This window comes from Bos mutus, chromosome 1 (assembly GCF_027580195.1).
Source record: "Bos mutus isolate GX-2022 chromosome 1, NWIPB_WYAK_1.1, whole genome shotgun sequence".
Classification (NCBI taxonomy): domain Eukaryota; kingdom Metazoa; phylum Chordata; class Mammalia; order Artiodactyla; family Bovidae; genus Bos; species Bos mutus.
In genome coordinates, this window is record NC_091617.1 from 21721779 (window position 1) to 21736256 (window position 14478).

Below are 14478 nucleotides of genomic sequence, written 5' to 3' on the forward strand. Positions count from 1 at the left end.
AGAGGCTTTATGACACCTGTTTTCAAACACCATGGATGCAAACTGCCCCGACTTTTAAACTGTCCTAACTGATTTCCATTTGGACCTCTTCCAATATTCTAGTGTATTTACTGCTGGGACTGCTATTTTAAATCTTGAACTTTGCTTAGATCTTGAGGAAATTTCTTTTATCTACATTGTCTTAGTCCTACTGATAAAACAAATTTCATTTTATCAATATCAATACTTAACAGCACATAAACATACATCACTGTTTTCTAATGGATGCTGGGGGTCTCAGTTAACCCACAAAGAGGTGCAAGGTGCATCTGGATCATATACTTTGAGGATGTGTGACTTTATAGAATAATCTGAGTTAAATTTCAGTTCAGTTCAGTTAGTTACTCAGTCGTGTCCGACTCTTTGAGACCCCATGAATCCCAGCACGCCAGGCCTCCCTGTCCATCACCAACTCCCGGAGTTCACCCAAACTCAAGTCCATTGAGTCGGTGATGCCATCCAGCCATCTCATCCTCTGTCATCCCCTTCTCCTCCTGCCCCCAATCCCTCCCAGCATCAGGGTCTTTTCCAATGAGTCAACTCTTCGCATGAGGTGGCCAAAGTATGGGAGTTTCAGCCTCAGCATCAGTCCCTCCAATGAACACCCAGCACTGGTCTCCTTTAGGATGGACTGCTTAGATCTCCTTGCAGTCCAAGGGACTCTCAAGAGTCTTCTTCAAAACACTGCTCTATACAAAGCCTCCAATTAAAATAAATTTAAATTAAAAAAAATAAAGGGGAAATGATGAAAAAAAAAAAAAAAAGAGTCTTCTCCAGCACCACAGTTCAAAACATCAATTCTTCTGCCCTCAGCTTTCTTCACAGTCCAACTCTCACATCCATACATGACCACTAGAAAAACCATAGCCTTGACTAGATGGACCTTTGTTGGCAAAGTAATGTCTCTGCTTTTGAATATGCTATCTAGGTTGGTCATAACTTTCCTTCCAAGGAGTAAGCGTCTTTTAATTTCATGGCTGCAGTCACCATCTGCAGTGATTTTGGAGCCCCCCAAAATAAAGTCTGACACTGTTTCCACTGTTTCCCCATCTATTTCCCATGAAGTGATGGGACCAGATGCCATGATCTTCGTTTTCTGAATGCTGAGCTTTAAGCCAACTTTTTCCTCTCACCTCTTTCACTTTCATCAAAAGGCTTTTTAGTTCCTCTTCACTTTCTGCCATAAGGGTGGTGTCGTCTGCATATCTAAGGTTATTGATATTTCTCCCGGCAATCTTATTGCTATTCATGGATATCAGTCTCCTTTCAAGGTATCTTCAATTTAACAGTCTTTCACTTCAGTAATTTATATTTTTATAAAAATGTTATACAGCACAATGCAGCATATCATTTACTGATTCTAAGGTGAATCAGTATGTACATACAATGGGTTTATTCTGTGGATTTATTTATACACAATTTATTTATACACAAATACACAAATAATTTATTTGTGTATAAAGAAAGCTGAGTGCTGAAGAATTGATGCTTTTGAACTGTGGTGTTGGAAAAGACTCTTGAGACTGGACTGCAAGGAGGTCAAACCAGTCAATGGTAAAGGAAATCACTCCTGAATATTCATTGGAAGGACTGACACTGAAGCTGAAATCCAATACTTAGGCCACCGGATGCAAAGAACTGACTCATGTGAAAAGACCGTGATGCTGGGAAAGATAGAGGGCGGAGGAGAAGGGGACGATAGAGGATAAGATGGTTAGATGCCATCAGCAACTCAATGGACATGAATTTAAGCAAGCTCCAGGAGTTGGTGACGGACAGGGAAGCTTGGAGTGAGGCAGTCCATGGGATTGCAGAGAGTAGGACATGACTGAGAGACTGAACTGCACTGTAGTTAGTTGCTCAGTTGTGTCCATCTCTTTGTGACCCCATGGACTACAGCCTGCTAGGCTCCTCTGTCCATGGGGATTCTCCAGGCAAGAATACTGGAGTCAGTTGCCATGCCCTCCTCCAGGGGATCTTCCCAACCCAGGGATCAAACCCAGGTCTCCCACATTGCAGGTGGATGGAAATGTCCGATGGAGTTTTAAATGTCAGAAGGAAATTCGATGTGAACTTTGCAAATTTTGTGCTTTAGAAAAATCTGATGAGCTATAATCCAAGTGCAATAGGATTTGAAATTATACACAGATGATCTCTGATATACAGTGATTCAATTTAGGATTTTTCAGCTTTAGGACGGTGTGAAAGCAATATTCATTCAGTAGAAATTGTTACTTCTATGTGATATAATACTCTGCCATGGTGCTGGGCAACCAGACAATCTAGAGGATAAATGGCCAATATACTACCAACCATTCTGCAACCATATTACCAGTCTGTTTTTCACTTTCAGTACAGTATTCAATAAATTAGTGAACTTTTCAATGCTTTCCCTGGTGGCTCAGATGGTAAAGTGTCTGCCCGCAATGCAGGAGACGCGGGTTCAATCCCTGGGTTGGGAAGATCCCTTCGAGATGGAAATGACAACCCACTCCAGGATTCTGGCCTGGAAAATCCCACAGACAGAGGACCCTGGTAGTCTACAGTTCATGGGGTTGCAAAGAGTCAGACACAACTGAGCAACTTCACTTTCATTTTTATTATAAAATAGGCTCTGTGTCAGATAATTTTGCCCAACTGTAGTCTAATGTAAGTGATGTAAATATATGTTAAACTATGGTAATAAGTATGTTAGGTATATTCAATGCATTTTCGACAACGGTATTTTCAGCTTATGATGGGTATATCAGGATACAAAGCCATTATAAATTGAGGAATGTGGTGGTGGTTTAGTCTTAAGTTGAGTCCTCCTCTTGCAACCTCATGGACTGTAGCCTGTCAGGCTCCTCTGTCCATGGGATTTCCCAGGCATGAACACTGGATGGATTGTCATTTCCTTCTCCAAAATTGAGGAGTATCTCTATGCAAAATTTATAAAGCTTCACTCATTTTATCACAGAGAAAATGTCAGTGGTGTGGAGTGGAGGTAGTTTTTATAGGAAACAAATAATCGGTAACGTACTTTTTATAGAATAGCCAGATAAGTGGCTCAGACAGTAAAGAATCCGCCTGCAATGCAGGAGACCTGGGTTCGATCCCTTGGTCGGGAAGATCCCTTGGTGAAGGGAATGGTAACCCACTCCAGTATTCTTGCCCAGAAAATTCCATGAACAGAAGCACCTTGCGGGCTCTAGTCCATGGGGTGACAAAGCGTTGGACGTGACTGAGCGATGAACACTTTCACTCTTTTTCATAAAATACACTTGTATGACGGCTTCTCTTCTGTATAAAAGAAACAGAATGGCCTCTCCTCACTTTCCCCATGTGTCTACCTCCACACTGATGACAGTGTTCCTGCCACTCTTCCCTGCTTCATTCCAAACTTTCTGTTTTAAAAACGAGTAATATTTTGTGTCTTTTGAGATATTTGTGTTTAGTTGTTGGTTGAGAACAACAAAAAAACACCTTACATTTTATTTGGCTTTATTTAAATGCTATTTCAATGTAAGAAATCTTATACATCTGAAATCTAAATTACTCTCTCAAAATTATACATATTTCATTATTTTGATATTGAGAATGCTAAAAGATTCATTTATTGGTTAACTTATTGCTGTATTCTAAATAGATAAATTAAATGCATATCCTTTTTTTATTACCTTAATTCCATGTAAGATTTCATTGAGCAGTTTTATCTGTTTGTCTTTGTTCTTCCTTTGATTTTTCTATATAATGGAAAGAAAATGACAGTATATTTGATAAAAGTTGCTAATACTTTAATTTACATAACTATTTTTAAAAATGCAATCTACTTCCTCTATTTTATATAATATTCAGTTGATAAAAACTATATTATAACATCTATACATTATTCTGTTAATGTTGGATAACAGTTATAAATACTTTAAAACTTAAAAGTAGCCAGCAGTAAAATAAAAACAAGTTGTACACTTTCCAAAAGAGTAGAAAATATAATATTTATTCAGAAAAATTTTGTTATAAATGGAATAAAAGTATCTATATTCAATCAAAATGGGAAAAATTCCCAAACTCTATCAATTATATGTATGTAAATCTTTATTCCTGTGGTACTTCTATTATCACAAATATATATACACACACACACACACATATATATATATATACACATACCAGCTTTTTTTGCAAATATTATGTATTATATAACTTACTATTTATAATGTAAAACTTTATTTATAATACTTATTATCATTTGGTCATTTGGTCTTAAGGATTTTCTCCAATAATATTGCCACAATTATGTTATATGCAATAATAGGTACTTGTATATCTAACAAAGTACACATTTACAAGCTAACATCCTTTATATCGTTTGTGTGATTAAAGCATATTTTTTATTTAGAATACTTGTACCTAATATTGGAGTCTCTTGGATGTTTTAGGGCTCTAGATAAATTCCCGATAATGTAATTCCATTCCTAAAAATTTAACTTACAATTATTTAATATCCAGAATATTAAAAAACATATTTTAAAATTATTCATTTAAAAATCTGTTATTCTAAATACCCATATGTTTAATAATTCATAATTATTTTATAATTATATGTTATTTCCTAGTTCGTATCTTTAAAAACTAGGCTTTTGGGTAATTATTTGAAAAATTCAGAAAAAAGTAAAAGAAGGTATAAATTCTTAGCTTCTAAATGTATTAAAGTAATAAGTAAAAAAATCTTCCCTCCTTCCATTTAATTTCACTTTACAGGTAACTACTCTTAAAAGACTAGTGTTTTATCTCTAGGTTATTTCTATGTTCATACAAATACATTAAAACCTATATTTAGATATCTTTATCACTATATAGTGATATAAATATATCACTTTATATATATTTTTATCATATCCGTGTGCAAGGTATATTCACATTTTAAAAACTGGATCATTATACATATATATATAAATATATATATATACACACACATATATACATATATATACACACCATATAAATTCATGGCATACATATTACACATTTTTGTTGTTTAGTCACTAAGTCATTTCCAACACTTTTTCAACCCCACTGACTGTAGCCCACCAGGCTCTTCTGTCCATGAGATTTCCCAGGCAAGAATACTAGAGAGGGTTGCCATTTCCTTCTCCAGGGCATCTTCCCAATCCAGGGATCGAACCTGCGTCTCCTGCATCTCATGCATCGGCAGGCAGATTCTTTATACTTATATATGTGTGTGTGTGTGTGTTTCTCTAGTTTACGTTTTCCTAATAGTGATTGATTCATTTCCATGTCCATACATAAGATGTTGTTTACCCTTTATTCATTTAAAAAAAATAAAATAATTGTCCTAAGCAACACATCTGCATCTATCTTTGTTACTTTAACATGGGAAACCATCTATTTCTCCCATTACAGTGTGATCTCCTTCAGAGAAGTGAACTCTGTCTTGGTCCTGTTCCCCCATTCCTACAGTACAGCATAGTACACACTGTTTTGGAAATAGCAGATGTCAAAAATATATTGACAGTAAGATGACTGACGGAATGTAGAAGAATAATATTAAAATTAATTCAGTTAGGCATTTACTGTCCACTGGCTGCACGCAGCCACTCCTTGCACATTTTAGCTCACTAGCCTTCTTGCTACTTAAGGCAGACCTAGCATATCCCCACCTCTCGGCTGTGCACACACCATTCCGTTTGCTTGATATCTTTTTCTTAGACATCCACATGGATTGGTGCCTTACTCAGCTGATACATCATATCTTTCCTCAGGATGTTCCAGACTTTGTTTGTGAAATGAAATGCTTTGTTACTCTATCACTTTATCCTAATTATCTCTCTTCATACACAAATTAACACCAGGCATTATGCTATCTACCTATTTTATTTATTTGTTTGTTGCCTTTCTTCCCCAATAACCCAAGGAGAGCTGGAACTTGTCAGTTCTCTTCACTGCTATACTTTATGTGCCTGGCACAGTGACTGACAGGATAGATGCTCAATCAATACTGGTTCAATAAATGATTAATTCATATTGTATCCATTTTAAGCCTCTATTTTCTATATTCAGAGAATTAGCTAGGTGTTTAGTATCAAGTCTGGAAACTCAGCTTCTGTTTGACACAGGTAACATGAGGCAATTATTTTCTTACCTTCAGCTTTTTCATTCTATTTGCAACTAAAGCATTCATTGGTATAACAAACACAAGGACTGCCACCCCTGCTAACACGGCTGGACCCAGCTCTTGCCAAAGGAGTGATACGGCCATCAGGATTTGAAAAGGAGCTGACCAAAGAAGATTGATGTTTGTCATCAAGTCCATGAGCTGCTGGGTATCTGTTGCCATCAAGTTAATAATTTCCCCGGTAGAAAACTGTTTTCTAGAAACATTAGATAGAAGCAGGGCCTGGGAAAAGAGAAGCAGAATATTTACAGTTCTGTAGATCATGCAGGATCTTTACAGTCAAACAATGACAACTTTTAACTATAAATAAAAAGTTTTCTAGAACTGAGCTTCCTTTCTGTTCTTTTGCACCCCTACTAAATCATCTAAAGTTCATCAATACAGAGTACACAGGCGAATCAATGAAAATCTAAAGAAAGTATTTTATTAATGATATAGTTTCAATCTTAAAGAGATTTCAGTCTAGTAGTGGAGTACACTCCCCTACTACACACACATCCTACACACAGGCTAATTATAAGGGCTTCCAAGGACTCAAATAGTAAAGAATCTGCCTGCAATGCAGGAGACCAGGGTTCAATCCCTGGGTTGGGAAGATCCCCTGGAAAAGGAAATGGCTACCCACTCCAGTATTCTTGCCTGGGGAATTCATGGACAGAGGAGCCTGGCCAGCAACAGCCCATGGGGTCGCAAAGAGTTAGACACAACTGAGGGACTAACACACACACACACACACACAAGTCTAACAGTAGCTAAGAAGGGCCATGGGTATTTACAGAGGTAAGAGTATTGTTCCATCTTCTCTGTTCTTCCAAGGCCTAATTCTCCCTTTCCTTCTGTATATGTCATTTAATATTTGTATATTGAATTCAATATACCGAAGAATTGATGCTTTTGAACTGTGGTGTTGGAGAAGACTCTTGAGAGTCCCTTGGACTGCAAGGAGATCCAACCAGTCCATTCTAAAGGAGATCAGTCCTGGGTGTTCTTTGGAAGGACTGATGCTAAAGCTGAAACTCCAGTACTTTGGCCACCTCATGCGAAGAGTTGACTCATTGGAAAAGACTCTGATGCTGGGAGGGATTGGGGGCAGGAGGAGAAGGTGATGACAGACAATGAGATGGCTGGATGGCATCACCGACTCAATGGACGTGCGTCTGAGTGAACCCGGGAGTTGGTGATGGACAGGGAGGCCTGGAGTGCTGCGATTCATGGGGTCGCAAAGAGTCGGACACGACTGAGCGACTAAACTGAACTGAACTGAACTGAAGGTTAAGTATTGGTAATTTCTTACTAAGGCTAATATTAGAAATTCATTTATTTAATTTCCCACTCATTTAAAATTCCCATAAAAATGCATGAAAGTGAAAGCGAAAGTTAGCTGCAGAGTCGTCTCCAACTCTTTGTGATTCCATGGCTGCAGCCTGTCCTGCTCTTCTCTCTGTGGAATTCCCCAGGCAAGAGTACTGGAGTGGGTTGCCATGTCCTTTCCCAGGGGATCTTTCCAGTGGGGATTGAACCCAGGTCTCCCACATTGCCGGCAGATTCTTTACCAGCTGAACCACAAGGGAAGCCCAGAAAAATGCATAAATAACTGTAAAATAAGCAGGAAATTGATATTTATACCAGAAATTAGGTGAAAGTCCCACCATATGCCAAAAGTTTTAAGGAACTCCTACCACACTGATTTAAAGAGAGACAGGATTGAGAACTAGATCTAACAATGATAAATAGGATACAGGGGACACTCAAGTTCTCTTCACTCAATAAATGACTAATAGAAAGCCCAGAGAAAAAGCCCCTCTGGAAAATGAGTAGGCAGGGCCTTCAGTGGGACACTTCTAACATTCCCTAGCTTAAAACCCACGGGCTCAGTGCATATGGCAGTCTATGGGGCCAGCAGAGGAAAGGCACAACCCTCAGAGGTTCACAAGGGATCAGGATCCTCCTAAGCTTGATGGCTGCTGCAATGCTAAATCCTTTAATTTTCTGCTCCTTCCTTCCAAGGTACGGTGCTGATGATACGACAGAATAAATACTGCTCCCATAAGAGTAAATAAAAAAGGAAAAAAATACACTACGATAGTTAAGCTTCTAGCCATGTCTCCTCCAAAGGCAGCTTTTTAATCTCCCCTAATAAGTTACTGACCATTTAATGTGCTCAAGAAAAACAATGGAAATCCAAGAACAGTTGTTCTCATTTCATTAAGACTACACCATTTTTTAAGTGAGATCCATTGATCTCTAATAGCATCCACCTCCAACATACTATTATAAACAAATACAAACATGTTATCCTACTTTTCTAGAAGGAAAATATAAACTGACTTATGTAAAAACTAAAAGACTGGGTAGTTCAAAATAATCAAATTACCCAAGGAATCAAATAAATGCCCCTCCTTTAGGAAAACACACAAAGCACAACTGTCACTAGCAAAGGCCATTAACAATTCTCAGGGAATTCCATAATAAAATTAAGTCTTGCCTTGTTTCCACCACCCCCCCCCCCCGCATTTTCCCTAGCACTTAGTCTATTCCCCTTTGCTCACAGGGAGGCCATGTGCAGAGCCTTGCATCTGGCCCTTCACACCAGGGTTCCTCCTGTGAAAGAAAACGGCTGAGCCTACACCTCAGCTGGGCGTCCATGTGCAGAAGCCGTGCGTGACACAAAATCCAAGATGGTAGCTGCAGGCCACGTGCAGAGACGCTGCTCCAGGAACTGCCGTCTGGAGCCTAAGCAGCCCAGCTGCCCCTGCTCCAACTCCACAAGAACCTCACTTTGAGAGATCCTTATAAAGCAGCCCTACCTACTGCCTATTGGGAGAGTGGGTGCTCAAGAAAACAGGCCCACACCTCTTCGTTATCTGATCAAAGAATAAAACCTTCCTTTGCTTCTGACCAGAACTCAGATGCTCAAAGGGCACTGGGCTGAAGGACCCTTGTTGGAGCCCCACTCAGGAAGACAGGTAACACAACCTTGTGACTCCTTAATTTTGAAACTTCATTCATTTCATTGATTGCATTTGCTCTAAAAAATGTGTTAGTTGCTCAATCGTGTTCGACTTTGTGAAAACATGGACCATAGCCCACCAGGCTCCTCTGTCCATGGAATTATCTGGGCAAGAATACTGGAATGGGTAACCATTTCCTTCTCCAGGAGATCTTCCTGACCCAGGGACTGAACCTGAGTCTCTTGTGTCTCCTGTATTGCAGGAAGATTCTTTACCATCTGAGCCACCAGGGAAGCCATAAAAAGACCCAGATAAATCATATGTGGCTCCCAGCCTCAAGAATCCTTTTTACAGACTGGAAATATCTTGTTTATTACTGACCTCAATTCAGTAATGGTTCATTTTGTCATATGATTATGAAATTTGCTTTGCGATTTCACATTCTCCTTCAAATATTTGTTCTTTGCTGATTTTTTTTTGCCACAGCCCTGGTCCATATATTTATTTCTTGAACTATTTTTCCTGACCACCCTAGCTCTGAGTCATAGACATTATATTATTTAGAGCTGGAAGAACCCTAAACATTTTTATCCCAGTGATTCTCAGCAGTTACCATACTTCTAATGAGTCAGGGTGTATGTAAAGGTGAATCCTCATAAATCTATGAGAAATCATTTTCTTCAGCTCTTTTGGATGCAAAAAAGTATGCCAGGATTCTCTTTCTCTCTTCTCCTTCTAATCACATTTAAGTATCTCTATTTTAAAGAATGGAAAAATAATTTTATCAATTTTCTTTATACTGCATTCTTCCCACAATTAAGGAAAGAATATCCTTTAGGCGCAAATGTAGACAGTCTAGATATGGATATTAAATTTAATTAAAATTAAAAATTTACTTCCTTGCTCTTACTTGCCAAGTTTTCAGTTTCAACAGTCATATGTGATTAGTAGCTACCATACTGCATAATGTGGATATAGAATAATTTAAAAATCACAAAAACTTCTACTGGATGGCATTTGTCAGAATGCCCACAGGCTGCCCACATTAAGCACAGGACTAACTGATGCTGCTTTTGAAACATATCTTATTATTAGTCCTCAAAAACTCTCATGGAGCCTGTAATTGGGAGCGAAGGGATAACAAAACTGAGTTTTAAGACCCAAAGACTCATGAAGTGGTCAAGTAGAAAGAGGTCCGTGTTCTTCCCCACAAACCTTAAAAATGAAGTCTCTTGAACTTTACTAGAGTAGCAACAGTCATGCGATTGGGTAGAGATAAAGAGCTTTCTAACACATCCCCTCCTCACCAGGAAAAGGATGTAAGACTAGCTTTACCCAAGTCTAGTAATGAATTCCTGATGAAGGAGTGCCAGTGTCAGATGAATATGAGTTATCTGGTCATCTATGAGAGCTGAAGTTATCGAAACATGATAAACATCAGAATCCTAAAATCTGTAAAGGAGACAAGAGATCTAATAACCACAATTAGTCCCTTTGGAAAGCAGATATAGGATAAGAGATTCAGAAGAAAGACTCCCTTATATTAGTGTCACCTGCATAGGCTACCAAGGGCATCTGAACACTACAGGTCACTAAGTAATGTCTTCTGCTGCTTGTCTGATGGACTAAGAATTAAATCTTAATCCATACTGCAGGACCCACTGAACCCCTCTGATCTTAGAATGCTCTCTGTTGTTAAATAATCTCTAAGGACCCACATAGTCTCACTCCTGTAGATGCTATTCCCTGTTACATTAATTATCTCCAGGGTCTCTTTGCCCTTGTTGTAATGTACTCACCCACGAGACTTGACTTTCCTTTTTATTTCTGATGGTTTGCTTCAATTTCTACTGCTATCTATTCTTTTATGCTTATCAGTTCAGTTCAGTTCAGTCTCTCAGTCGTGTCTGACTCTTTGCAACCCCATGAATCGCAGCACTCCAGGCCTCCCTGTCCATCACCAACTCCCGAGTTCACTCAGACCCACATCCATTGAGTCGGTGATGCCATCCAGCCATCTCATCATCTGTCATCCCCTTCTCCTCCTGCCCCCAATCCCTCCCAGCATCAGAGTCTTTTCCAATGAGTCAACTCTTCACATGAGGTGGCCAAAGTACTGCAGTTTCAGCTTTAGCATCAGTCCTTCCAAAGAACACCCAGGACTGATCTCCTTTAGAATGAACTGGTTAGATCTCCTTGCAGTCCAAGGGACTCTCAAGAGTCTTCTCCAACACCACAGTTCAAAAGCATCAATTCTTCGGTGCTCAGCTTTCTTCACAGTCCAACTCTCACATCCATACATGACCACTGGAAAAACCATAGCCTGGACTAGACAGACCTTCGTTGGCAAAGTAATGTCTCTGCTTTTCAATATGCTATCTAGGTTGGTCATAACTTTCCTTCCAAGGAGTAAGCATCTTTTAATTTCATGGCTGCAATCACCATCTGTAGTGATTTGGGAGCCCCCCAAAATAAAGTCTGACACTGTTTCCACTGTTTCCCCATCTATTTCCCATGAAGTGATGGGACCGGATGCCATGATCTTCATTTTCTGAATGTTGAGCTTTAAGCCAACTTTTTCACTCTCCTCTTTCACTTTCATCAAGAAGCTTTTTAGTTCCTCTTCACTTTCTGCCATAAGGGTGGTGTCATCTGCATATCTGAGGTTATTGATATTTATCCCAGCAATCTTGATTCCAGCTTATGCTTCTTCCAGCCCAGCATTTCTCATGATGTACTCTGCATATAAGTTAAATAAGCAGGGTGACAATATACAGCCTTGACATACTCCTTTTCCTATTTGGAACCAGTCTGTTGTTCCATGTCCAGTTCTAACTGTTGCTTCCTGATCTGCATACAGGTTTCTCAAGAGGCAGGTCAGGTGGTCTGGTATTCCCATCTCTTTCAGAATTTCCCACAGTTTATTGTGATCCACACAGTCAAAGGCTTTGGAATAGTGAATAAAGCAGAAATAGATGTTTTTCTGGAACTCTCTTGCTTTTTCCAGCAGATGTTGGCAATTTGATCTCTGGTTCCTCTGCCTTTTCTAAAACCAGCTTTTATAAATCTACCCAAATCCTATACCTAAACTCCAGTGCTTTAATCAATGAATGAAGACCTGTTCCATATGGGCCATATATGGGAAAAAAATGTTAGCATTTAAAGTGATTCCTAGACTCTTTAATATTTGTATTTCATATCTTTTCTCCACATTTGTATTTCTCAGAAGTTACAACCTGTAAAATTACAAACAGCCTATCTGACCCTGTATCTGGGGTGTGTTACACAGAGCTAGTTATACAGGACTTCCCTGGTGGATCAGGTGGTAAAGAATCTGCCTGCAATGCGGGAGACCCAGGTTCAATGCCTAGGTTGGGAAGATCTACTGGAGAAGGAAATGGCAACACACTCCAGTATTTTTGCCTGGAAAATTCCATGGATGGAGGAGCCTGGCAGGCTACAGTCCAAAGGGTCGCAAAGAGGTGAACACAACTGAGCAACTAACACTTTCAGTTTCACACAGAGCTAGGTTTACTGCAAGTTTAGTTATATTCTGGCTCAGTTGGGCTTGGAGCATTCTAGAATCTCTAAAATCACTTGCTGCCTCCATTTTGGCCTAATATGGCCAAATGGTCTGTGACATTTCATATCCAGGTCAACAAATCCTACACTTCTCCCAAAGATTATTTCAAGGCTCCTTTCTATGTGAAACCTTCCTCTGCTGCTGCTGCTGCTAAGTCGCTTCAGTCGTGTCCGACTCTGTGCAACCCCATAGACAGCAGCTCACCGTCCTGGGATTCTCCAGGCAAGAACACTGGAGTGGGTTGCCATTTCCTTCTCCAATGCAGGAAAGTGAAAAGTGAAAGTGAAGTCACTCAGTCGTGTCCGACCCTCAGCGACCCCATGGACTGCAGCCCACCAGGCTCCTCCGTCCATAGGATTTTCCAGGCAAGAGTACTGGAGTGGGGTGCCATTGCCTTCTCCAGAAACCTTCCTCAACTGCCTTCAAATATTGTACATTTCCTGCTCATCTGAATCTTAAAACATCTGCATTTATTGATAGTTTCACACATTTATTATGTATGCTTAATAGTTTCCTAGTTTTGAAGGTAATGGCTCATTTATTCATTTACTCAGTCTTCCAAGTTTTATAAAAATATGTGAAAGCCACTGTCTTAGATGATAAAGGTATAATAGGTAAGTTAAGTTCCTATTCCAAATCTGAAGAACACAGATTGACAGAGGACTACAGAATAAGAAGGCAAAATATACTTTTGACTGAATAACTCAGTAATAACAACAGAAGGGAGAAAGGTTTTTAACTGTTTATAATTATGATGTAAATAGGCTCTGAATGGTAAAGAGGTGATGTTTAAAACTGCATTTTCAAGAAAGGACCAATTAAACTTTAGAGTTATGCTAGGTATAAGGGTCAACCAGCTCTTTGGATGGATAGGAAGGGGCTTAGACTCAAACAGAAATAGATAACAACTCTATAAAGAAGTATGGCTTTGTTTTATGAAAAAGTAGAGTGAGCAGAGGAAGAAGTAAAAGGTATTATGTAGAAGGAAAATGACCATGGAAATTAATTTATTGATACATAAATAGGGACAACCATGAAATAGTCAATTCCATTCATTTTCTGAGGAGGAGTTAAGTGACATTAAGAGTGGACAAAGAACATCATTTAGTTTCAGGCATTAGGGCTGACTAGAAGTTTCAGGAAATATAGAGAGAGGACCCTGTAAAGAAATTGATGTAACTAATATTGATGAGTCAAAGTTATTTTTCAGCAAAATACATGTATATTCAAAGTGCATAATGGAAATTTTTTAAATACTACTTCTATTTTTCCAGATCCCTTATTTTAAAGCATGCACTGGACAGAGTCTATTTAGAAACTTGGAATTTTTTTAATCTTTTACCTTTTTGTAGATCAGTCCAATTACAGCTGTCTTAATTTTTGCTGAAGTGAGCATTTTAAAACGCTGGTATTGCTGAAGGATCAGGGTTTGCAAAAAGACTACAACAAAAAGCGCCAAAGCATAGCCATAACCACTCCAGCCAAAATCCGGGCGTTGTTCACAGAAAAGGATCATTTGCCTGAAGGTCATATACAAATCGAGAAAAGGGAAGAAGTGTTAAACATCCAAAGTAATAAAATACATGTGTGAACTAAGTACTGTCAAAATGTTACACACACACACATACACACACACATTCTTGCCTGCTCTTTTTATCCACTTGCCCAATTTTGCATTCTCGCTCTCTCTATTTTTACTCAAGCTTTATATAAATAAGGCCAGATAC

The 14478-nt window shown here is 39.0% G+C and overlaps 1 protein-coding gene across 3 annotated transcripts in view; it reads right to left on the minus strand.

Moving 5' to 3' along the window:
- The window catches only part of LOC102270159 (multidrug resistance-associated protein 1), a 97244-nt gene that overhangs the window by 61518 nt on the left and 21248 nt on the right, over positions 1 to 14478 (minus strand). For all 3 annotated transcript variants that reach the window (XM_070367724.1, XM_070367706.1, XM_070367715.1), the window contains 3 exons: positions 14094 to 14271; positions 6185 to 6439; positions 3699 to 3764 (listed from right to left, as the gene is read on the minus strand). In XM_070367724.1, the coding sequence (XP_070223825.1) occupies positions 3699 to 3764; positions 6185 to 6439; positions 14094 to 14271 (499 nt within the window). The remainder of the gene's footprint in view (positions 1 to 3698; positions 3765 to 6184; positions 6440 to 14093; positions 14272 to 14478) is intronic.